Source organism: Oryx dammah, unplaced genomic scaffold (genome assembly GCF_014754425.2).
Source record: "Oryx dammah isolate SB20612 unplaced genomic scaffold, SCBI_Odam_1.1 HiC_scaffold_21, whole genome shotgun sequence".
NCBI classification, from domain to species: Eukaryota; Metazoa; Chordata; class Mammalia; order Artiodactyla; family Bovidae; genus Oryx; species Oryx dammah.
Genome location: NW_024070205.1, coordinates 45,310,668 through 45,337,728, shown reverse-complemented (window position 1 = coordinate 45,337,728; position 27,061 = coordinate 45,310,668). Strand labels below are relative to the sequence as shown.

The 27,061-nt window shown below is 39.6% G+C and overlaps 1 protein-coding gene across 1 annotated transcript in view; it reads right to left on the bottom strand.

The window, feature by feature from the left end:
• KMO (kynurenine 3-monooxygenase) overlaps positions 1–27,061 on the bottom strand; it is a 64,742-nt gene that overhangs the window by 17,135 nt on the left and 20,546 nt on the right. The window contains exons 2-10 of the mRNA XM_040263573.1: positions 22,073–22,142; positions 21,448–21,545; positions 20,147–20,236; positions 14,392–14,440; positions 10,460–10,547; positions 8,708–8,873; positions 7,496–7,567; positions 5,748–5,869; positions 3,650–3,797 (exon numbers count right to left, since the gene is read on the bottom strand). Of these exons, the coding sequence (XP_040119507.1) occupies positions 3,650–3,797; positions 5,748–5,869; positions 7,496–7,567; positions 8,708–8,873; positions 10,460–10,547; positions 14,392–14,440; positions 20,147–20,236; positions 21,448–21,545; positions 22,073–22,142 (903 nt within the window). The remainder of the gene's footprint in view (positions 1–3,649; positions 3,798–5,747; positions 5,870–7,495; positions 7,568–8,707; positions 8,874–10,459; positions 10,548–14,391; positions 14,441–20,146; positions 20,237–21,447; positions 21,546–22,072; positions 22,143–27,061) is intronic.

Genomic DNA, 27,061 nt, shown 5'->3' with positions numbered 1-27,061 from the left:
AGGGGGGGAGGCTCAAGTGTATATGTAAATATGGCTGATTTGTGTTGACTACCACAACATTGTACAGCAATTATTGCCCCCCCAAAAAAAAGCTTGTTTAAAAAAAATAAGAAGTAATAAAGCAAAAAGTATTAAAAATAAAAATCTAAATTTTACAGATAAGGAGTAAAATTAGTTGTGTGAGAACATATTCTAATAAATCATGAAGCCAGGCTTTGAACAAAGGAGTTCTAATGCCAGAGTCCACACATGTATCCACTGCTAAAATTGATGTGTTTTTTAGTTTAAAAAAAAATGGAGTATAGCTGACTTACAATATTTTATTCGTTTCAGATATACAACTTAGTGATTTGATATTTTTATAGATTATACTCCATACAGAGTTATAAAATATAGGCTATATACTATGTACTGTGTATTACAGTTTGTACCCCATAATCTCCTTTTTCTTTCTTGCCTCTCCCCTTCCCCTTCTACCCACTGGTAACCACTAGTTTGTTCTCTGTATTTGTGAGTCTGTTTCTGTTTTGTTATATTCATTTATTTGCTTTATATTTTAGATTCCACACATAAATGAAAACAAACAGAATTTTTCTTTCTTTGTCTGACTTATTTCACCAACCATAATACTATACAGGTTCATCCATATTGTTGCAAATTGCAAAATTTCGTTCTTTCTTATGGTTGAGTAATACTCCATCGTATATGCATACCACTACTTTTTTATCCGTTCATTTCTCAATGGACACTTAGGTTGTTTCTGCATCTTGGCGACTGTAAATAATACTGCTATGAACATGGGGTGCATATATCTTTTTGAAGCAGCATTTTCATTTTCTTTGGATATATAGCATGAGTGCAATTACTGGATCGTGTGGTAGTTCAGGGTTTAATTTTTTGAGGAACCTCCATACAGTTTGCCATAGTATTTGCACTAATTTACATTCCCACAAACAGGGTACTAGAATTCTTTTTCTCTATATCCTTGACACACATGTTTGTCGTTGTCTTTTTAATGATAGCCATTTTAGGAAATATGAGGTGATATCTCATGGTGGTTTTGATTTGCATTTCCCTAATGAACAGTGAATGGCACCCCACTCCAGTACTTTTACCTGGAAAATCCCATGGACGGAGGAGCCTGGTGGGCTGCAGTCTATGGGATCATGAAGAGTCGGACACGACTGGGCGACTTCACTTTCACTTTTCACTTTCATGCATTGGAGAAGGAAATGGCAACCCACTCCAGTGTTCTTGCCTGGAGAATCCCAGGGATGGGGGAGCCTGGTGGGCTGCCGTCTAGGGGGTCGCACAGAGTTGGACATGGCTGAAGGGACTTAGCAGCAGGAGCAGCAATGAACAGTGATGTTGAACATTTTTTTCATATGCCTGTTGGCTATCTGTATGTCTTCTCTGGAAAAATTCCTTTTCAGTTCTTCTGCCCATTTTTGAGATCTGGTTGTTTGTTTCTTTGACAGTGAGTTATATAAGTTTAATATATTTTTGGATATCAACCCCTTATCAGACATTACATTTACAAAGACTAAGTTATTCAAATGCAGCTACTTTTGTTCTTTTTGGATTTGATTAAGGTCTCCCATTCAGTAGGTTGCATTTTCCATTTGTTGATGGTTTCTACAATTTTGTTTAACTTTCTCTTGTTGTTCAGTCATGTATCACTCTTTGTGACACCATGGACTGTAGCACACCAGGCTTCCCTGTCCTTCACTATTTCCCAGAGTTTGCTCAAACTCATGTCCATTGAGTTGATGGTGCCATCCAACCATCTCATCCTCTGTCACCCACTTCTCCTCCTGCCCTCAATCTGTCCAGAATCAGGGTCTTTTCCAATGAGTCAGTTCTTCACGTCAGGTGGCCAAAGTATTGGAACTTCAACTTCAGCATCAGTCCTTCCAATGAATATTCAGGGTTGATTTTCTTTAGAATTGACTGGTTGGATCTCCTTGATGTCCCAGGGACTCTCAAAAGAATCTTCTCCAGCTTTCACCATCTCTATGAAATTATGTGAAAGTTACCTATCCTGGTCTTGAATGTATGTTCTGTGATGTCCTATTCAGTCTGCATGCACCTAGTGGCTTTGGTGGGAGAGCATATATGAAGTGAGAATGGGCCACACTTTCCCTTAGGGTGTGCTGGCAACCACCTCCTTGGTGAGAGACAGGACTGGTTTCAGAGGGACTAAAGCCAGATCCAGGTGCAGCCAGGACTTCTCCTTGGGAGAAGGGAGGAAGTAAGCTCAGGGTCCTCCTACTCTGCTAACTGGGTCCCACCTCCCATTATGTTTTGTAGAACAAATATTTACCACTAATTAGATGAAAATATAATTGATTATACTCAACTCACAAGTTATTTATTCTTGGAATATATTCTATAAACCAAAACAATATAAGACTATGGTTATAAAACTATAATGCTAAGTCTGCTAAGTCGCTTCAGTCGTGTCCGACTCTGTGCGACCCCCTAGACGGCAGCCCACCAGGCTCCCCCGTCCCTGGGATTCTCCAGGCAAGAACACTGGAGTGGGTTGTCATTTCCTTCTCCAATGCACGAAAGTGAAAAGTCAAAGTGAAGTCACTCAGTCATGTCTGACCCTCAGTGACCCCATGGACTGCAGCCTACCAGGCTTCTCCATCCATGGGATTTTCCAGGCAAGAGTACTGGAGTGGGGTGCCATTGCCCTCTCCGATGAAACTATAATATTAGTAAACAAACACACATGTACCTAAAATAATTGTTTGTCTAGACAATTATTTTAGAATTCATTAAATTAACATTCAATATTTGAACAGTATTCCTTTCGTGATATATTGTTCTAACCAGAATGGTAAAATTTCCATGGAAGCAATCAGTAGTATTCAATGTCTAGTCTGTTTTATCATTCTATTTAACTCTATTAATTGTGTTTTCCTTTCCTGTGGAATGAAAAAGCAGAGGGGGAAAGAAAAGATAATTTGGGATATTTTTCTTTCTTCTTTTTTAATTTTTGGCTGCACCTCATGGCTTGTGGGACCTTATTTCTTGAACCAGGGGTCAAGCCCACCTCCTCTGCATTGGAAGGCAGAGTCTTAACCACTGGACCATCAGGGATGTCCCTGGGATATTTTTCTTTTTTGATACTAACATTATAATCTCAAGAAAAAATGTACTTTAAAAATTAAGTCTTGGAGACTTCCCTGATGGTCCAGTGGCTAAGACTCTGTGCTCCCAACGTAGGGGGCTTGCATTCGATCCCTGGTCAGGGAACTAGATCTCACATGCCGTGACTAAGAATTTGCATTTCACAACTAAGACCTGGCACAGCCAAAGAAATATAGACTTTTATAAATTAAGTCTTGAATTTCTGACAGTCAAGTTCCTAAATTTCAAGTTATCAATACATTTTCTAAATGAACAGAAAACTATCTTATGCTTTATGCTTTTTTATACATTAAATGTCTGGATCAAGTAATCCAAGAATTGACTATACATAGAGATCAATCTAGTTAAGTAGCTGGTGGGATTGTTGAATTGACTGTTTTCTCAGAGATTATGTAGGGATAGTTTTAACCTTTTCTTTTTCCTTTAAGCTTTTTTAGTTGAGATGGGCCCAGAAAAGATTGAGGGACTTACCTACTGAAAAAGCACTTACCGCATTCATTCCTTGCCCAAAAAAGGGCACTATGGCGTGGGCAGCATCTCCCATCAACAAGCAATGTGATTTAAAGTGAAAAGAAGAGCACTTAATGGATATCATAGACTGGGCAGGCAACAGAAAGAAATCTTGTACCAGGGCTTGCCTTCAGAAGAAAACAATCAAAATGTAGAAATGTTAAGCTGGGTATGAAATACTGCATAATTCTTTCAGGTTTGCTGGCTTTGTCAACATACTATTTCCTTGAAAAATACATGAGAATGCCAGGAAGAAAAGAGGAGAGGGGGAGGTGAAGTTTCTTCTCGTTCCCAAATTCCATTGTTCTGATTACATTCTTAATTTGAAACAATGTTAATCACATCCAAAAAGAACAAGTGTAGCTGAATTTGAATAATTTGAAATGTGCCTGTGTTATATGTCAGGAAAACTTCATTATCTAGCACATAAATCACACAATGTTCAGCTACGTTGGTATGTTTCAGGTTTCCTTGGAAAAAATTGAGATGCAGTTGTGTAATTTATTAACACCCAGCAAACCAAAATTAAGTTAAGTGAGTCCATGTGTATCTGGAAATGAACAATTGGACTCAAGCTAGTATCTCTCAAGCATCTACAGAGGTTTTGTGGGCGTTATAGGTGGAGAAGTACTATGTACGTTTATCATGTGTACTTGCTCAGTCATGTCTGACTCTTCTTGACTCTATGGACTGTAGCCTGCCAGACTCTTCTGTCTGTGGAATTTTCCAGGCAAGAATACTGGAGCGGATTGCCATTTTCTCCTCCAGGGGATCTTCCCGACCTGGTGACTGAACCCATGTCTCCGGCATCTACTGCACTGGTAGGTAGATTCTTTACCACTGAGTCATCTGGCGATCCTGTGTACATACACTAGATGGTCTTACATCCAGTGAGAGAGGCAAGAAACAGCCACAGAACAAGTTCCAAAAGTATCTAAGGGCTAAATTTTGGCATGCAGAGATTTCCCTTCAACGCCAGAGAAGGAGAAACCAACATAGCAATTGAATTGATATGCAGGAAAGGATGAGAACTGACCATTTTAAAAAATATCTGCTATGACGTGGCAGTGGGCTATCCCTTTTACATAATTAACTCATTTTATTTTCAAAACTGCCCTAAAAGTAAGGCATCCTGATGTCTATTTCAGTGATGAAAAATCTGAGACCCAAGGAAGTCAGGGACAAGAGTAGTGTTAAAACCTTGCTCTTTCTGCAGCATTGTGCTGCCTTCATGAAGATGTCACTGGAGGTGGAATGTGAGTTAGGTTCTAGGACAGAGGGATAGGGGAGAGAGGCACTGAGTGAGACCAAATGACAAGGTCCATGTGGTGATGTTGAAATGGCCCAGAGGAGCTAAGACTCATAAACCAGATGGCTGGTACAATTAGCTATCAGTTTGGAAAAACTTTATACATCCCTGGCCTTGTGCTGAGTGGTTTATAGGCATTATTCCCTTTACTTTGCATAACAACCCTTTGGGGCAGGTACAACTATCATCAGCATTTTACTGTGAAGGGTATGAGACATAGAAAAGCTTATATAGCTAGCAACTGGTGGACTTGAGGGTGCCATCATATAGATTTGTGTTCCCACCAGCAGGAGGAAGCACAGCCAAGCTCTGTGGCACACCGAGACCTACGGGGCCTGAGCACCTGCACAGGGAACATAAAAGGCCCAGGGACAATGGTGGCTTGTCTTTCCCAGAGAAACTGGCCCGGCCTGGGTTTTTTCCAGAATTCCTGTTTGCAGCACAAGATCCTCTTGGACTTTTGCTGTAATCTAGGTTTCCCATCCAGGTCACTGCATGATCAGGAGATCCCCTGGAGGAGGGCATGGCAACTCACTCCAGTATTCTTGCCTGGAAAAACCCTGTGGACAGAGGAGCCTGGCGGGCTCTATGGGGTCGCAGAGTCGGACATGATGGAAGTGACTTAGCACACAGGCAGGTTTCCCGTCCAGGTCACTGCATTACAGGTCATTTTTAACAAAAGCTGAAATAAGCTGCATTAGCCTTTATCTGAATTTTGAGTACCTCAAACAAGGGGGCAAAAGGCACAGTTGGACATCTTGAAACTTACTTTCCAATTAGAGGGATGGAATCCGGAAAGTATTTCTGGAAGAAGTCCAGCACATCACTACTAGTTAGCAGTTTTTCAAACTCTTCAAAAGGCATGAACAAAGTACACGTGAAAGATTTGTTCTGTGATGAGAAGAGGAATAGTGTGTGAGAGATTGGGGGTCAAGCGATGCTGGCCCTAAGACAGATCCCTCAATCTCAGAGTGCTTGCTGTGGCTCAGGGGGCTCTGGGAGGAGTGTCCAAGCAGACAGGAAAGGCACCCTCACTGTCTTCCCTCACTCCCCAGGAAAAGCTCATTCAGGGGTCCCCAGGTACACCCTTGCTTCTTGGTTATTAGGAAACTTTCTATACTGTAAACTCCAGATATTTTCACCAAGCAAACACTGCACTCCTTATACTATTAATAGGTGCATTAGATTTGAATTCTCTTTTTTTTAATTTACTGTTATTCCATTTAAGACACTATGACATTAGGGCCTTGGACCCCAGGATTCTTGACAAGAGAAAGAAAAAAAAATGTAAATAAAAGACCAACCAGAGAAATATAAATAGATATATGTGTCTATATTATATATAGAGATTGTTGTTGTTTAGTCACTAAGTCATGTCCCACTCTTTAGTGACCCCATGGACTATAGCCCGCCAGGTTCCTCTGTCCATGAGATTTCCCAGGCAAGAATACTGAAGAGGATTGCCATTTCCTTCCCCAGGGGATCTTCTGGACCCAGGGATTGAATTCACATCTCTTGCACTGCAGTTGGATTCTTCACCACTGAGCCACATGGGAATCGCCATATAGAGATAATAGTAACTATATATCTATTCTGTTCAGTTCAGTTTAGTTCAGTCATTCAGTTCTGTCTGACTCTTTGCGACCCCATGAACTGCAGCACGCCAGGCCTCCTTGTCCATCACCAACTCCTGGAGTCCAAGCAAACCCATGTCCATTGAGTCGGTGATGCAATCCATCCATCTCATCCTCTGCCATCCCCTTTTCTTCCTGCCCTCAATCCTTCCCAGCATCAGGGTCTTTTCCAATGAGTCAGCTCTTCGCATCAGGTGGCCAAAGTATTGGAGTTTCAGCTTCAACATCAGTCCTTCCAATGAACACCCAGGACTGATAGCAAAAATGTCTCTAAGGTCTAATGAAAGAACAACCATGCTCCTTTTTGATAATGAATATTCAAATGTCCTACAGACCTTAAAGGATGAAAAATACTTCCTAATATATAACCTAAATATCTTTGGCTTTATTTGGGGGCAGTTTCTTCCTGCACTGTCTTGGGGGAGGTGGCAGTCAGGTACCACCACACACAAACCCCCATTAGTCATTTGTATATGTTAAATATCCTTTCCAAAGTAAATAATTGTATTTCTTCAGGTTTTTCTTCAATATCCCCAAGTTTCAGATATAATCATTAAACAGACTAGACAATAATGAAGTTGACTACATACATGTATATAGTATATAAAAGTAAGTAATGCCCTGGTAGCTCAGTGGTTAAAGCATCTGCCTGCAATGTGGGAGACCAGGGTTTGATCCCTGGGTTGGGAAGATCCCCTGGAGAAGGAAATGGCAACACACTCCAGTATTCTTGCCTGGAGAATCCCATGGATGGAGGAGCCTGGTGGGCTACAGTCAACGGGGTCGCAAAGAGTAGGACACGACTGAGTGACTTCACTTTCGCTTTAATGAAAAACATTAACCATATAGGCAAAATGACAGTTAATAAAAAAATTTACACTACCGTGTTAGGAAGTGCAATCATCATAAAGGTATCTCTAGGCCAAATATGTAGATAATTAGGTTCCATGGCATACTGCAGGGGAAAAAAATATATATATATATAATTAGTGTATTAATGCAGCTCATCTGTATTAACAAATAAGGCACACCGACTCTGTTAATGTTGTACTTGTACACACAGCAATTTAGATCGCTGCAAGTCCCTCTAAACATAAAGTCTAAGCAAAGACAGTTTGCCTGCTGTGAAAAAATAGCTTTAAGATGAGCTCCCACTTAATTCCCCAGGTGTTAGAAGTGTTAGTCATTCAGTCATGTCAGACTCTTTGCGACCTCATAGACTATAGCCTGCCAGGCTCCTCTGTCCTGCCAGGCTCCTCTGTCCTGCCAGGCTCCTCTGTCCTGCCAGGCTCCTCTTGCCATTGTCTTGGCAAGGATACTGGAGTGGGTTGTCATTTCCTCCTCGAGAGGATCTTCCCCACCCAGGGATCAAATCTGTATCTCCTTCATTGGCATAGTCTTTACCGCTGAGTCACCTGGGAAGCCCACAAAAGTGGTATATAATATTGCTATCCCAAACAGACTAGATGTTTGAATTTCAAATAGGATAGGTTAAATCAGTACCTTAAAATGTATGTTTTACATGCAAATCAAGTATTCAATGCTGTGTACCTTTTATTACTTATAAGCCAAGATCCTCATTGCTTCTGTTGTTATTTTAATTTTCCTCAACATACAATACACACACTACATATTTGCCTCTGGCCACATATGGTTTAACCTGGACTCCAGGAAATAAAACACATGCAATGCAAGTCTCTCTGCAACAACTCCCTTTTCACTTTATTTAATAGCTTTATAAATTTAATCATGAGTATAAGAACTCTGGACTGTCAGTACACAAAGTTGATTCCCAACCTGTTTTTTTTTTTTAATTTTTCCCAAGATATAATAGAAATAAGTAGTTGTAATTCCTTTCCTTTCTTCCCTATTCAAGAAAACATATCGAAAGGTAAGGGAGTGAGTGATATTGTTAAAAGGATACCTGTACATCCAATTTATTATGAGTTATTGAATACATAGTACTTTGGCAAACCTTAAAATGGATCAAGACATGGTGCTGAGAACAACTGCACTAGAATACACTTCTATACTAATATGCGGCAGGGGGAGGGGGAGAGTTGTAGGAAGGAGGAAAGAAAGGGAAAGGACTTACATCCCCATTCTTAGGTGGAATACTCAGCTCCATGTACCCATGAGGAATGTATTGTTGACTGTAATCAAAGCGGGGTTTCTTCATGAGGTGAGTTCTAACAGTGGAAAAGGCTCCATCACAGCCTACAATGAGGTCACAGGTGACATCTTTGGGAACTTTGTCCTGTCTGAAAAATAAAATAAACCATCAAAAGAAAAAAAAGTCTAGTGGTGAAAATGAGGAAGTACCTCTATTGGGTATAAAAAGTAGTAACTCAATAGTGGAGCCACTACTCACTTTTACGTATCTGATTTAGAGCTTTGAGTCGATAGCTATAAAATGAAGATAACACTTGTCCCAGTCATGGGTTTGCTATGAGAATGAGGGTAACACACAATCATACTGATTCCTAAAGACATGCTAAGCCACAGAAGCCTAAGAGCTGAGTTCCCTGCATGAAGGAAGAGAACCTTGAAAAGAAGGAAAAGTCTTTCAAATGGAGAAGATATATGAACAACCACAGGGACGTGACCAGGATCTTCTAGGAGCAGCATGTTTGTCTTAGAGGAGATCAGAAGAGGAGTTTAAGAAAAGAATACAATTGGAGAGGGAAGAGAAGAGAATTTTGAATGTTAAGATGCAAGGTTTAAATACATTATTCTGGCAGCTGGGAGAAAACAATATATTTCCATTGGGCAGGTGGTGTATGAAGAGTAGTAATTTAAGCCAACTTACTTAAGAGTAAGTTACATTGCAGTGGAGCCACGGTGCAGAAGGAAGAGGAAATGGAGACAAAGTGATCACAGTAGCCTACATGTGTGGGGGTGAGAGCCCAAGGATTGTGGTGCTCAGGAAGAAGGTCCACATAGGCTCTGAGGCCGACAAGAAGTACGAGACACTGGGAAACGTTTTCAGGTCAAATGGGAGAAAATAAGGAAAGGGGTACATCAAAAATGATTTTAATTATTTGCTTAAAAGTACTAGGTAAGTCAGCTTCCCGGGTGACTCAGTGGTAAAGAATCTGCCTGCCAATGCAGGAGACACAGGTTTGATCCCTGGGTAGGGAAGAGCCCCTAGAGAAGGAAATGGCAGCCTACTCCAGTATTCTTGCCTAGAGAATCCCGTGGATGGAGGAGCCTGTGGTCTATGGTTCACAGGGTCACAAAGAGTTGAACATAACTGAGCATCTAGACAGCAACACAACAAACTAGGAAAGTTACGAGTAGGACAAACAGATGTTTGAAATTTTAGATACATTTGAGATTATGGCAAGAAGTACTTGAGAAGGTGTTTAAAGGAAAATTAATATTAAGATTGAAGTAAGGGTTGTTATTATTATTATTACAAATAGAAATGCAAATTTACAAGTAGTTGTTGAACAAACTGTGAATCCAAGATATTTCCCCCAAGTGAGATATGAGGCTTGGAACTTTAGAGGAAATGGGCTCGGCCAAGGGGAGGCAGACAAATATTATTCAGAAAGAGGAGAGGAGAAGCAGAGCAGTGCAGAGTTACCTGTTTCAAGTTAGGAGAGGGTTAGAAGCAGAGTATGGTTACCAGTCTAGAATACTGTTAAAAAGATGAGTGAGCAGGAGAATCAGGAAGAATACTGGTGTTAATGGTCAACATAAAATTACTTGATTGTAGAAACTACTTGAATTACCCTGTTAGTAATCATTTAACTCTTTCAAAACAGTCAAGAGCAAAGTTTACAGGCACAGTTCTCCACTTCAACCCTTCACCTCTGAAGTCAAAGGGCTGACCGGTTCTTACCCAAGAACTGTGATCACTCCTTTCTCAGGATTACATTTCACCAGCTTGTGGCCAAAGTGCACTTTTGCATTGGAGTATTTCTCAACAGCTGAAGAAACAGAGAAAACTAATGGAAATGAAATTCCAATTCTCATTTCACTTAAATTGAATTCATTATTTTCTGAGAATGGTGTGATAGAGATACTTAACAATGTAAACACTAATTAGTTAAAATGTGATCTGGCAACTGTTGTGCAAATGTTCTAGGATAATCTGGTAGTAAAAGAGATAAATAAAAATCAACTGTCTCCATCTCAAAAAAACCCACATCTAACTATGTATATTCTTGCATCACTGTAATTGTTGGCATCCTAGGAAAGAAGCAATCATCACATATTTTAAAGCTGCCCCCAAATTAAGGCTTAATTTGTGATTGGAAATATTCAGTCAAATTTCTTTTTACATACTATGTCTGACTCTGTATCTCTTTTTAGCAAGTCCTCTAGACTTCTGAGTCAGTTTGTTATAGATATAGATCATTGATATATAAATATAGATCTTTTTGTAATCAAACACTGAAATAGTTAGGGGAAAGTGAATAAGAAGATTGGAAACTTCTTAATAAATAGAATCAAATTATTTTAGTGCTTTTTGGCCTGCTAAAAATCTATAGTGAATTTCATTTTCTGAACTATTAATTATGTTCTTATCACTGTAGTAAAACATTATTTTTGTTCCTAGTTTTTTTTCATGAGCAGGAGATCTATAATTAGGGGCTATTTATTGTTCTTAAAGCCACAAATCAGAATGTATATGTTAGAACTGGTGTAGACCTCAGAGATAGTTTATTTCAAAACTCTTAATTTCATAAATGAACTAACTGAGCTTCTGGAGGGAAAAGTAAGATGACTAAGATCACACAAAGTAAAGAATTTAGGAAAAATAAGCCAGAAGTCTGACTTCCAATTCAATATTTCTATCTGTACCCATCTCTCCTTTTCATCTCAGGTTTTGTATTTTTGTTGTTGTTGTTGTTGTGTTGTTGTTCTGCTTTGCTTGAGTTTGATTTGGGGTTTGCAGACTTTAAGATTCTTGAACACAGGATTGGAAGCTTTAGAATATTGAAATTGGAGATATGCCAAAGAGTTATCTATGTTTAAGAAATCTTTTGACAAATAACTTGGAGAAATCAGTGTTTACTCGAACCATTATGGGTATCTTTGACAAATATGATATGTGTTTGTTGAATCAACTTTTTGTAAATTTTTTTTCAAATTAAATGTAGAGAAATGCAGCTCAAAGAATTTTCCATGGAACACTAGTCCTGTGATAACTGAAATAACTGTTCCGCGGTCATAGTCATTACAGAAATGCTCACACTCTGACCCTCTGACTGTGCTGTCTTGGTCCCCAGATACATGTGGCTCTTGAGTGCTTAAAATGTGGCTGTTCTGAATGGAGACGGGATGCAACCATTGGGTTTTGACAACTTAGTAAAAAAAAAAAAAGAATAAAATGTCTCATGAGTAGCATTCTTACATAGATTATACATTGAGATAATATTTTGGATAAATTAGGTTAAATATACTATTAAAATTAAGTTCACTGATTTCTTTGTAGGTTTTTCTATTGTGATTAATATAAGGTATTAAATTATGCATATGGCTGGCATTTGTGGTCACATCTTAGACAGCATTGCCCTGGAAAATCCACATTGCAGACTAGTAGAATAAAGGCCCTGAAAGTACTGTAAGAAAAGACTTTTAATAGTTACTTATGTATTTATCTGGCGGCACCAGGTCTTCATTGCAGCATGTGGGATCTCTTAGTTGTGGCAGGTGGGATCTAGTTTCCTGACAAGGGATTTTACCTGGGCCTCCTGCATTGGGAGCAGGGTGTCTTCGCCACTGAGTCAAGGGAAGTCCTAGAACTTTTAAAACTAATTTGATGCAGGGTTTGCTTGTGTGTGTGCTAAGTCACTGCAGTTGTGTTCAACTTGTTGGGCCCCAAGGACTGTAGCCCACGAGGCTCCTCTGTCCATGGGATTCTCCAGGCAAGAATACTGCCATGCCCTCCTCCAGGGGATCCTCCCAACCCAAGGACTGAACCCACATTTCTTATGTCTCCTGCATTGACAGATGATTTCTTTACCTCTAGGGCCACCTGGAAAGTCCAATGCAGGTTTTAAGCTTATCAAATTTACCTGACCACATATCCTTTTTATGTTTGTTTTACTTAACAGTTATTAACATCCCACAGGACAGTAAACCATGAAACAAACCTACATGAAAAGCTGATGCAGGAAAATGATTTAGTTACAGTACTTTCAGAGGGGAGCTGTTCTATCAGAAGGAATGAGTATTTATTTATCTGTGGAATAGGTGGCTCACAATCTGATGCCATGTAAAGGAATAAGAGCTGTGTAGAAGCACTTTATATGCCAAACAGTTTAGAAGTCAAGAGGTTCAGCATTCTTTTTATTAACATATTTATGCCATTTATGAAATTGTATGCTGTGCAGTGTGTACCTAGTGAAAAACAGGGGAGCATGCAAGATGGGTCTTCCCCATGTTTTACTTCCTTATTATCAGTGTTTCATTTATATTACTGGAGGCAGTGACTGTAATAGTTAAAAGCATGGACTTTGGAATAGACAGACTCAAGTTCAATCCAGATTCTGCTACTTATTAACAGTGTAACCTGCTGCACTGTGGCCCTCTCTAAGCTTCCTTTATCATGTACAAAACTGAGGTAAACATAATTCTTACGTCACAGAGTTGTTTGGAGGCTTATACAAATTGATGCCAAATAAAGCAGTTATTAACATAGTGCTTAACACATAAAAGATATTTTCTATTATTTTTAAAAGCTGTCTTGTAGTTTCTTTTCTTAAGATCAGCTTGAATATATAAAGCAACCTAGCCATGTATCTACTCATCCAAAAGTCAGCCTTACAAGAAATGGAATTAAGACGAATACTAAACCCTATTTCTGAGCCCTCATGAATCAGCTAGAGTGACCTTCCCCTTCACTCCTCCTCCCAGTTCAGTTCAGTTCAGTTCAGTTCAATTCAACAGATACATTACAAACTCACCCTGGGTAGGGGATTGTGGAGAAACACAGATAAATAACTGGAACCTCTGCTCTCCAAAAGTCAGAGGTTGCTGGAATGCATTGAGAGGGATTGATTGATTTAAAAGATAGTAGAACTACTAACGGCATGCTATGCATGGAATGAATTTGTTTAGTACAAATGCTAAAGAAGAAAAAAATATGATCAAGGGTTATATGGAATGTGATTGGATTGATTATCCAGGATACAAATTTAATTTGCAGTCCAGGGGCTTTTCAATTAATGGATAGGTCTAGGTCTTTTTAGTTACACACATGAGAATCTTCAGGCTTATGTACACCTTCCTCTTTATTAATTTCCTATACCCTGCATCTAATTTTGTCTCCTACAGATATCTTGACTCTATACCTCCTCCCAACTGGAGGGCTATAGCTTTAGTCCAGACTCTTGTTTTTGCACACAGCAATTTTCATAATACTTAAAAAAACTCCAGCCCTCTATCAGCCTTCACACTATTGCTTTTCATATTTCTGATAAAAAAAAATCTGCTTGTGTCTCTTTGAAAATTGTTATATATCTGTTTTTCCACTAGATTGTGAGTTCTTCACTGAGGCACTCGTTCAACCCAGTGCCTAGAAGACAATAGGAATTCAATACATGCTGAACAAACAATTTTTATTTAGACCACTTATAAGATGAAAAAGAGATGCTGGAAGATGTACTACCAGTATTTTTAAAGAAACACTTTGCATTGTACGTAGTCTTGCTGTTAATAACTCCTAAGAAGGAATGGTAAACAAGTTTCAGTTAATCATATGACAAGATCAGCCTCATGCGCTTTGCTGAAAATGAGGGCTGGTGAAGAAAGCACTGGACTTACCCGTCAGTAGATCCTTGTTTAGATTTTCTCTGCTTATAGAAAGAATATACTGCAAGAAAAATATAGTAGATACTATTTGTTTCTGGAGAATGGGCAAATATGCTTCTATGTTATTCACTTAGCAATAGAAAATACTAATTATTTATCAGAAGGTTGCAAGCTCAGCTTTACAACCATTTAACTAAGTACCCTTTTTTTCTATAGACACTTTAATCAAATATATGCAATACAATGTTCAGGTTTAAACCTAGGCTTTTTCAAAGTTTGATACTATATAAAAACAAATCTTGTTTTGGTACCAAAAATATTATTTTCATTAAGATAGTTTTGTTTTAACTATCAAACATAAATCTCAAATATTCATCCTAGTTCTCCAAATCAAGGTGTGTAAAAAAACTTCAGAAATGACAACATTCCTAGAATAAATGTACCATTTCGCAAAGAAACTACTTTGAAATTTTCATTTCAATTTGAAAGGCTGTGTGAGTGTGTGGTGTGGTTGTGGCAGGGTGAGGGTTTTTAGGAATAGGTAGATCCCATACATGGTACATGTACTGGCTGTTTCTGACTTCACAGCACCGATTGTTCCATGGGACCCAGTCAAACAGTGCACAGGGTCTATGATGCTTTTAGGGGTTCATGAAAATAATTTTAGTTTATTTCAAAATCATAAGAAAAAATAAATATAAGAATATGAATATATATTAATTCTTTAAAAGATAAGAATAAATCCAGTCTGGATTATATTAAAGCTTAATGTAATCTTTATATCAATGTGCTCATATAGTCTAATTTTTAATATTTATTGATTTATAGGGTCCCACAAAGCAAAAGTGTCTATCTGTTTCCCTGGTGGCTCAGAGGTTAAAGCATCTGCTTGCAATGTAGGAGACCCAGCTTCAATCCCTGGGTCGGGAAGATCCCCTGGAGAAGGAAACGGCAACCCACTCCAGTATTCTTGCCTGGAGAATCCCATGGACAGAGAGACCTGGTAGGCTGAAGTCCATGGGGTTGCAAAGAGTTGGACATGATTGAGTGACTTCACTTACTCTTACTCACTTAGGGCTCATGAAAGCCATAATGCAGTCTTGCAATTCAGGACAAGTCTATTGCTTTAAAAATTTAAAGCACATAAATTTCAAAATTACAGGACATTACAACATTTAACACAAATATGGTCTTTTATTCATCTTGATCCCATTCAAATATAGGCATATAAAATTAACAGCTAAATCTATACTTGGTATAAAAATAACGTGGTCATGCTAAAGAGGCAACAGTAGACTGAGGAGGAGCTTCCGGTGTCTTTGTCATAAATTAAAATTAACAGGAACTTTGTAATTCTCTGCCTTATGGTTCTGTTTTCCAGTCTTCTACATTATTAATGTTTGCATTTCAACAGAAACCACACTTGTTATACTTCTAAGTATACTAGGAAACATTCAAATTAGGAAGTCTTATTAACATAAGGAAAATATTCTTTCCTTGCCAGTTGATCCCTATCAGGCTTAGTTGAGATAAACTCGGGACTGATCATCTGGGAACCAATAGACATGTTTGTCCTGCAGAAGACCAGGGAGAGTCCTGGTCTAATCTGCTCCATATCTTTGGGCAGTTTCCTATTATAACCATAACTTAGAGTCACTGACATCAAGCTTCACTTCTCCAACACATATTCTGAAAGGCTTACCTTGTGAAGAATAAGTAAGAACAAGAACAAACAAATGAAGAGCTGTTAAAGTGACTCTTGTAACCAAAAAACCCACTAAGAAAACCTAAAGGGAATAGGACAATCTTTGGAGATTTGTAAGACAAAAGTTGCAGTGCTGACTTTTTCAAATATGCTAGGAAAAAGTGTTTACATTATTGTCCTGATAGCCTTCAAATGAGAATGTTTTTTAGTAAGGGGGTGTCATTTCTTTATTTTGGGCACAGGAGTTTAAGAATTGGAATTGGGGGAACTCTGGCCTGCTCTGTATATTAGAGAATATTTTGATATTTGGCAATTGAGGAAGGAAATGAGAGGAATCCGCAAGACAGTCATAGCAAAGGAGAAAGGGCAGAAAAAATAACAGCTAGGGGAGGAAGGCTCAGAGAAAGGGGTATAGAAAAGATTTCAGAAGTCAAATTGTATACAGTAGGAACTTATGAATTGTTTGCTGTGTACTGCACAATGTGGGCCTTCCATGACCCCCCAGGTCTTCAGTATATTCATGTATGTTTTTTTCCTCAAATATAATTTATTTAGCACTGTGCAAATTACCATGAGCTTTACATACTGTCATGAGTCATGGATTATTTTTAGTTGTTTGCACAGAGACCTGACCACAGCTGCTTATATAAACTACACTTTTTTTTTCCCCGCTTAATAAAAAGTCTAGAGGTATCTCAGGGACATGCACAAATTCATCAGTGTCCTCCTCCTTTCTACTCCATCATCTTTGGCAAGGAGCTTCCTTCTGTAAAGTTACCTCATGGTCAAATATGGCTGCTTCTGCCCTGGCAATCTTGTGTTCCAGGAGGAAGGCTATTAATATGTATTTTGCATGTGGAAATGGGTAAAAATCATGAGTTTCATGTATGGTCATCATGGTACATAACCAAAACTAGAGGAGAAGGAGTGGACACCAAGAGGCAGCAGAGGCCAATATGTACACTCCCTGGATATTGGAAGAAATCTTGGGGTGACGGGGATGATTTTGCACTCCCACAGGTTATGGAATTGACCAATTCAAAGCAAATTTATACAGTTCTTAAAAGATAAGGAGGGCCCATTTTCAACTCTAGTATAAAAATAATGATGCAAACCTATAAATTTAGCATTAACTCAGTTCTTAAGAATTGAGGAAGGGCAGGATTGATGTAGAAGGATCATTTCCTTCTTCTGTATTAAAGGCCTTGAAATGAGAACTTGCACCAACACTTTCACCTTCCTGGGGAGTCACTGGTGATGAAACTGTTTATCCCTCACCCCTCTCTCATTCTCACTTGGTGAAGGTAAGGAAGTTAGTAGTTTTAGTCTCAGGTCCAAGTCACTCTTCTCATCCACTCTCCCTGCTATTTTGAACCATATTTTTCCCCTTGATCTATTCATACTCTATTGGGCCAATCTCCAGGGAAGAGATGAATACAATGAATTGAATTTCCTCAGCACAATCAGTATTAATCCAAAAGAAAGGTGGAATGACTATTATGCCTATTATGGGAAGAATATCACTCTCATTTTAGAAAAAAGAAATAGTGTAACTAAGCAGCACTTCTAGCACTCCTGTGAGGGCTTCCTACACCACGCTCACTGGTTGTTGTCTATAAGGAAACTTGTCCAGTTTCTCCCTTAACATTGACCTCCTGTAGTCATGCAGCCTGTTTCTTTATCTGTAAAGCAAGGTGGTTGGAGTCCATGCATCTAAAGCTGCTGACCACTGTGAGATTCTGTTATCTGAAAGTGCATTTGCAAGCTTTCTCATCCAATACTCACCTGACACTTAAAAATTTACGTTTTTTAGAAATTTGGTCTCACCCAGTTCTCCCCAATCAAAACTGTCATTTGATTGGAATGATGCTATTTTGTTGCCAATTGAAGATTTAAACAAACTATCTGTTTCAAGCCTTACTTTTGCTTCTCTGAAAGTGAAAGATTTCCTCCCTCTCTGAAAGTAAGAGCTGAGTGCTCCTACCATCCCTTGGCTGAGTTCTTTTCATAGTGAACATAGAGAACTTTTCATAGGACAGGTTGCAAGTTCTTCAGCAACTTGCCCACAGGAAGACAATTATTGTTTATAGAAAAGGTACATTTAGTTAGTGTAGTCTGTTCTTGACTTGCATGTGTAAATCATGTCATGTCCAACTCTTTGAGACACCAATGACTGTAGCCCACCAGGCTCCTCTGTTCATGGGATTCTCTCGGCAAGAATACTGGAGTGGGTTGAGATGCCCTCCTCCAGGGGATCTTCCTTTCCCAAAGAAAGTGAAAGTGAAAGTGAAGTCGCTCAGTCGTGTCTGATTCTTTGCGACCCCATGGACTGTAGCCTATCAGGCTCCTCTGTCCACGGGATTTTCCAGGCAAGAGTGCTGGAATGGATTGCCATTTCCTTCTCCAGGGAATCTTCCTGACCCAGGAATCGAACCTGGGTCTCCCACTTTGCAGGCAGACGCTTTACCGTCTGAGCCACCAGGGAAGCCCCTCCTAAAGAAAGGCAATGCCAAAGAATGCTCTAACTACCGCACAATTGCACTCATTTCACACTCTAGTAAAGTAATGCTCAAAATTCTCCAAGCCAGGCTTCAGCAATGCGTGAACCGTGAACTTCCAGATTTTCAAGCTGGTTTTAGAAAAGGCAGAGGAACCAGATATCAAATTGCCAACATCTGCTGGATCATCGAAAAAGCAAGAGAGTTCCAGAAAAACATCTATTTCTGCTTTATTAACTATGCCAAAGCCTTTGATTGTGTGGATCACAATAAACTGTGGAAAATTCTGAAAGAGATGGGCATACCAGACCACCTGACCTGCCTCTTGAGAAACCTATATGCAGGTCAGGAAGCAACAGTTAGAACTGGACATGGAACAACAGACTGGAAATAGGAAAAGGAGTATGTCAAGGCTGCTTATTTAACTTATACACAGAGTACATCGTGAGAAACGCTGGGCTGGAAGAAGCACAAGAATCAAGATTCCTGGGAGAAATATCAATAACCTGAGAAATGCAGATGACACCATTCTTACAGCAGAAAGCGAAGAGCTAAAGAGCCTCTTGAGGAAGTGAAAGAGGAGAGTGGAAAAGTGGGATTAAAGCTCAACATTCAGAAAACTAAGTTCATGGCACCTGGTCCCATTACTTCATAGCAAATAGATGGGGAAACAGTGGAAACAGTGGATGACTTTATTTTTCGGGGCTCCAAAATCACTGCAGATGGTAACTGCTGCCATGAAATTAAAAGATGCTTACTCCTTAGAAGGACCAACCTAGATAGCATATTCAAAAGCAGAGACAATACTTTTCCAACAAAGGTCCATCTAGTCAAGGCTTTTGTTTTTCCTGTAGTCATGTACGGATGTGAGAGTTGGACTGTGAAGAAAGCTGAGAACCGAAGAATGGATGCTTTTGAACTGTGGTGTTGGAGAAGACTCTTGAGAGTCCCTTGGACTGCAAGGATATCCAACCAGTCCATTCTAAAGGAGATCAGTCCTGGGTGTTCTTTGGAAGGGCTGATGTTGAAGGTGAAACTCCAATACTTTGGCCACCTGATGCAAAGAGCTGACTTATTTGAAAAGACCCTGATGCTGGGAAGGATTGAGGGAAGAAGAAGAAGGGGACGACAGAGGATGAAATGTTTGGATGGTATCACTGACTCAATGGACATGAGTTTGGGTAAGCTCTGGGAGTTGGTGATGGACAGGGAGACCTGGAATGCTGCAGTACACTGGGTCACAGAGTCGGACATTACTGCTGAACTAAACTGAGGGGATCTTCCTGATTTAGGAATTGAACCTGCGTCCCCTGAGACTCCTACATTGCAGGTGGATTCTTTACTGCTGAACCATGGAGGAAGTCCATTGAATGCTTATTAGGGACTGGGCCGTTTCTAAGCATCTCCTATGAATCAACTAGTATATATATTTGAATTCTAAGCAAGCAAACAATGTCAAAACAGGGCTAGAAAAGAAAGGCAGGGTCAGCAAGCAAGTAGCTGGTTCAAGATATTAGACTCAGCTATTACCATTTTACCAAAAAGTATCTCCGGGTAAACCTACCTGTGACTTTGTCCCATAGGGGATAGTAGACTTTTTTCCTGAAAGAGAATGAATCATTCTTGCTCTCATGGGGATACCATGGGCTACAACCTGAAATAAAATCAGAGATGTCTATTTCAATTTACATAATGTGGCATCATGTCAATAAAATAGATATTGACTTTAAAGTGTGATTATTCAAACATTTTCCAAAAATCAAAAAATAATGTAAAAGACCGTGGGAACACAGTATGGTAGAAATTTAATAAAAACCATGCTCCTACAAATTTTAGTTTTTAGGGTTTTTTAACTTTAGGTTTTAGAATAGACTTTAAAGTTTATCTAGACCTAAGTCAAATATTACAAGTGAGGAAACGGTTCACTGTCAGAGATTAAGTTCTTTTTTATGATTACAAAAGAATAAAGCACGAGGAGCAAGTCACAGGATTCCTGAAATGCAGTGCAAAGTATTTTCCTACACATGCCTAAGAAACATGTGGAAATGCAAATAGCACTTATGTGAACTTATCATTTCAAGGACACACTCTCACAAAAATACTGTCAATAAAAATATACTATTTCTCTTTACATTTCCAAGATACACGATAGTGAGAAATTTGACAATCTTGAGTCTATACGAGGAAAATCTGTAACAGGCCCACAATCTTTATCCAAACACTGAAAGCTCATTGGTTTCAGAATTCAGAACTTTTCAAAGTTTAGATAGGTAATGAGTGCATATGTGGATAGTTTATGACACACAGACTAGTCTGGGGCACCACCCCATAACACAATATTTCTTTAGTAAAACATATTCACAGTAAATGAGATTTCGTTTAGAGGCTATAAAAAGTCTGCTTCAGGTCAAGTCTGCTGCTGAATGGGTGATGAAAAAGCTTTCTAGTCCCAGAGCTTCTTGGAGTACAGAATTGTGATAAGAGATTATGGACCTAAGTAGTCAAAAGAATGGATGTCTCCTGCCTCCTCTCACCCTAGAGATCATCCCAGGTCAGACACAAATAAAAGGCAAAGATTAGCCATCTTGTTGATGGCCCAGTGTCAGAAGTGATAATCAGGTTTCCACCTGCTACAACTTCCACCTGCCCTACAATGTACTCTGCCCCCTCCGCAATCATGTGCCTCAAGTGTGAAATGTCCACCCTGTGGGAATTTAGAAGTTTGAAAACCTTTGTAAAACAAGTTCTCATGCAGCAATTTTTGTGGCATTGAGTGCTGCTTCGAACTAAGAGAAATCAAGACCATGCAATTGTTGAAAAACAACAGGTGTTATCTTCTGTAAGGAAAATGCATTCACAAGGTACCTGATCTTCCAGGCCAACGGCTTTCAAGGCTTGTCGTCCTCTATAAGAAAGGGCCAAATTAATGCTTCTTCCACGTGCAGATTTAGTCACTCGGATGTCTAAGACATTGGAAATAGACCTCATGTTACATGCAATTCTTATATCCTAAGACAGGGTGAGCATATACACCTCAAAAATGGGTGCCATCTGGACCAAATTAAAAGATTTTATTAACTCTTTTAAAGAAAACACAAATAGTAATGAATTTGAATTAAATTAAATTTAGATAGTTGAAGGTTTTAATGAAGTCTAACAGTTTACCTTGGGCTTCCCTGGTGGCTTAGAGGGTAAAGAGTCTGCCTGCAATGCAGAAGACCTGGGTTCAATCCCTGGGTCAGGAAGATCCCCTGGGGGAATGCAATGGCAACCCACTCCAGTACTCTTGCATGGAAAATCCCATGGACGGAGGAGCCTGGTAGGCTATAGTCCATGGGGTCACAAAGAGTCGGACATGACTGAGCGACTTCACTTTCTTTTCTTTCACTTTCAACAGTTTACCTTAAATTTTTTTTTTCTTTTTAAAATCTAAAGGAGTAAGAAGTCAAAGAATCAGAACCACATCTCACATTGTTCAGTATTGTCTCACCTTCTCTAGCTTCATATATATCAACTTGGAAATTCCTCTTGGCAAGGAAGCATGCATTTAATGATCCAACCTAGGAAATCAAAGCAATTTTTTTTCATATTTTTCTCTGATTTCACAAATATAGGGAATTTTTGCTGGCTAAGTGTTGAAGCTGAAACTCCAATACTTTGACCACCTGATGAGAAGAGCTGACTCATTTGAAAAGACCCTGATGCTGGGAAAGATGGAAGGCAGGATGAGAAGGGGATGACAGAGGACACGATGGTTGGATGGCATCACTGACTCAATGGACATAAGTTTGGGTAAACTCCAGGAGCTGGTGATGGACAGGGAGCCCTGGTATGCTGTGGTTCACGGGGTCGCAAAGAATCGGACACGACTGAGCGACTGAACTGAACTGAAGGGTGACACCATGTGTGGCCGTAGCCTTAGTTATCATATTGATTAACCCAGTCACTAGTGGAAAATGCAATTGGCAAGAATAACAGGATTAACTGAAGATTAAACTAGATAGTTTTCAAGGAAGATTTAGGTTTTTTCTTCTTTTTTAACTTTCATATCATGAGATATAACTTTCATACAGAATGACCACAAACCATGAGTATGGTTTACAGAATGATTAGAAAAAAACAAACACCCATTTACTGACTCTGATCAAAAAAAGTAGAACATTGCCAATCTCCTATAGCTCCCCCAACTTCCCCATAGTTACAATCCTCAAACTTTCTCCTAGAGGTAAACATTCTGATTTCTGTGATAACCTAACTTGGCTTCTTTATAGTTTTTCCACTTAGGTGTACATCCCTAGGCAACATAATTTAATTTACATGCTTTCGATACTTGTGTATTTTTTTTGCATCTGCTTCTTTAACTCACTTGGAGAAGGAAATGGAAACCCACTCCAGTATTCTTGCCTAGAGAATCCTGTGGGCTGAGGAGCCTGGTGGGCTGCTGTCTATGGGGTCACACAGAGGTGGACACGACTGAAGTGACTTAGCAGCAGCAGCAGCAGCAGCTTTAACTCACTAGTGTGCTGGTGAGATCATCCGTATGATCCCACATAAACTCCAGGCCATCCTTTCATTACTGGTTGATTCTTTTTTTTTTTTTTCCTGTTTGATTCTTCATTGTATGAAATCTCACAGACTACTGCAGATAGTGACTGCAGCCATGAAATTACAAGACGCTTGTTCCTTGGGAGAAAAGCTATGACCAACTAGACAGCAGAGACATTACTTTGCCAACAAAGGTCTGTTTAGTCAAAGCTATGATTTTTCCAGTAGTCATGTATGGATGTGAGGGTTGGACCATAAAGAAAGCTGAACACCAAAGAATTGATGCTTTTGAACTGTGGTGTTGGAGAAGACTCTTGAGAGTCCCTGGGACTGCAAGGAGATCCAACCAGTCCATCCTAAAGGAAATCAGTCCTGAATATTCATTGGAAGAACTGATGCTGAAGCTGAAACTCCAATACTTTGGCCACCTGATGCAAAGAACTGCCTCATTGGGAAAGACCCTGATGCTGGGAAAGATTGAAGGCAGAAGAAGGGGACGACAGAGGATGAGATGGTTGGATGGCATCACTGACTCGATGGACATGAGTTTGAGCAAGCTCCAGAGTTGGTGATGGACAGGGAGGTCTGGAGTGCTACAGTCCATGGGATCGAGAAGAGCTGGACATGACTGAACTCAACTGAACTGATTTAGTCATTTTACTGTTGAAGGACATTTGAGTTGTTTCTGGCCTGACAATATTATTTTTCCAGTTTTATTGCGATATAATTGATATGTTGATTATACAAGTTTAGAGATATACAGAATAAGGGTTTGATGTAGGTGAATATTGTGAAAAGATGGCCTGAGAATATTAAGAAGCTGCAAAGAACATTTCCATACATGTATCTTGGTACACGTGTGCATGATTTTTCTTTAGTGTTTTATTCACAGAAGTGGAAACTCTGGTCAAAGGTTTATGTATCTTCAACTTTATTATGCCAAACTGTTTTCCAAAATTTTTTACTAATCTGTTTTCCCACCAGCAGCCTCTGAGAGCTTATATTTGCCAGATGTTCAGGCTGGGTTTAGAAAAGGCAGAGGAACCATAGATCAAATTGCCAAGATTCACTGGATCATAGAGAAAGCAAGGGAATTTCAGAAAAACATCTACCTCTGTTTCATTGGCTACACTAAAGCCTTTTGACTGTGTGGATAATAAGAAACTGTGGAAAAATCTTAAAGTGATGGAACCACCCTACCTATCTTACCTGTCTCCTGAGAAACCTGGATGAGGGTCAAGAAGTAACAGTTAGAATCCTGTATGGAACAACTAACTGACTGATTCAAGATTGAAAAAGGAGTATGGCAAGGCTATTTATTGTCACCCTGCTTATTTCACTTATATGCAGAGCACATCAAGCGAAATGCCAGACTGGATGAGTTACAAGCTGGACTCAAGATTGCCAGGAGAAATATCAATAACCTCAGATGTGCAAATGATACCACTCTAATGCCAGAAAGTGAAGAGGAACTAAAGAGCCTGGTGATGTGTGGGGATCACAATAAAGTGTGGAAAATTCTGAAAGAGATGAGAATACCAGACCATCTGACCTGCCTCTTGAGACATCTGTATGCAGGTCAGGAAGCAACAGTTAGAACTGGACATGGAACAAAAGACTGGTTCCAAATAGGAAAAGGAGTACGTCAAGGCTGTATATTGTCACCCTGCTTATTTAACCTATATGCAGAGTACATCATGAGAAACGCTGGACTGGAAGAAACACAAGCTGGAATCAAGATTGCCAGGAGAAATATCAATAACCTCAGATATGCAGATGACACCACCCTTATGGCAGAAAGTGAAGAAGAACTAAAAAGCCTCTTGATGAACGTGAAAGTGGAGAGTGAAAAAGTTGGCTTAAAGTGCAACATTCAGAAAACGAAGATCATGGCATCTGGTCCCATCACTTCATGGGAAATAGATGGGGAAACAGTGGAAACAGTGTCAGACTTTATTTTTGGGGGCTCCAAAATCACTGCAGATGGTGATTGCAGCCATGAAATTAAAAGACACTTATTCCTTGGAAGAAAAGTGATGACCAACCTAGATAGTATGTTCAAAAGCAGAGACATTACTTTGCCGACTAAGGTCCGTCTAGTCAAGGCTATGGTTTTTCCTGTGGTCATGTATGGATGTGAGAGTTGGACTGTGAAGAAGGCTGAGCACCAAAGAACTGATGCTTTTGAACTGTGTGTTGGAGAAGACTCTTGAGAGTCCCTTGGACTGCAAGGAGATCCAACCAGTCCATTCTGAAGAAGATCAGCCCTGGGATTTCTTTGGAAGGAATGATGCTAAAGCTGAAGCTCCAGTACTTTGGCCACTTCATGCGAAGAGTTGACTCATTGGAAAAGACTCTGATGCTGGGAGGGATTGGGGGCAGGAGGAGAAGGGGACGACAGAGGATGAGATGGCTGGATGGCATCACGGACTCGATGGACGTGAGTCTGAGTGAACTCCGGGAGATGGTGATGGACAGGGAGGCCTGGCGTGCTGTGATTCATGGGGTTGCAAAGAGTTGGACATGACTGAGCAAATGAACTGAACTGATAGCATCTCTTCAATGATGAGAATCTATTTTCATGTAGTAACATTTATCAGAGAAGGCAATGACAACCCACTCCAGTACTCTTGCCTGGAAAATCCCGTGGCCGGAGGAGCCTGGAGGGCTGCAGTCCATGGAGTCGCTAAGAGTCGGACTCGACTGAGCAACTTCACTTTTACTTTTCACTTTCACACATATGGAGAAGGAAATGGCAACCCACTCCAGTGTTCTTGTCTGGAGAATTCCAGGGATGGGGGAGCCTGGTGGGCTGTGGTCCATGGGGTCATACAGAGTCGGACACCACTGAAGCGACTTAGCAGCAGCAGCAGTAACATTTATCAATCTTTTATACTATTGCAAATGCATTTGGTATACTGCTTAAGAAATCTTTCCCTACTTTGAGATTATGAAGACTTTTTGTTTATTGTCTTCTTGAAGCTTTAGTGTGTTGGTCTTCTAAATAGCTTTATACAGATTGCAGTGATTTGTTTATCACTACTGAGCAACTTGAATTTGATAACATCATCTACATATAATTATCACAAGTTTTCAGCAGCGTTCAATACTGCTAATTAACCTTTCTTCTTGAAACACTAAACTTCCTTCATTTTCTTTTTTTTATGCATCTCTAGCCATTTCCTCTTTTTGTCTTTCACCCATGCAAAGAAGGACAATCAAATGTTGGGGTTTCTATTTTTTTTTTTAGTTGGTGGAAAATTATTTTACAATTTTGTGTTGTTTTCTGCTGTACAACAACTCAAATCAGTCAAATATTATACACACACACACACACACATATATAAATACATGTATGTATGTGTGTATGTATATTTATCCCTTCCCTCCCTCCCCTCCCTCCCCTCCCACCATCCCACCTCTCCATGTCATCGCAGAGCACCAGGCTGGGCTTCCTGTGCAATTTAGCAATTCCCCATTAGCTATTTTGCATATGATAGTGTTTATACATCAATGCTATTTTCTCAACTCATCCCACCCTCACCCTCCTCTGCTGTGTTCACAGGTCCATTCTCTGCTAGGTTCATCAGTACCATTTTTCTAGATTCCATATATATCTGTTAATATACAGTACTTGTTTTTCTCTTCCTGACATTTCTCTCTGTATAAGAGACTCTAGTTTCATCCACCTCACTACAACTGACTCAAATTCATTTCTTTTTATGGCTGAGTAATATTCCATTGTATATATTTACCACATCTGTCAATGGACATCTAGGTTACTTCCATGTCCTAGCTATTGTAAATATTGCTGCAATGAACATTGGGGTACATATGTCTTTTAGAATTGTGGTTTTCTCAGGGTATGTGCCCAACAGTGGCATTGCTGGGTCATATGGTAGATTTATTTCTAGTTTTTTAAGGAACCTGGATA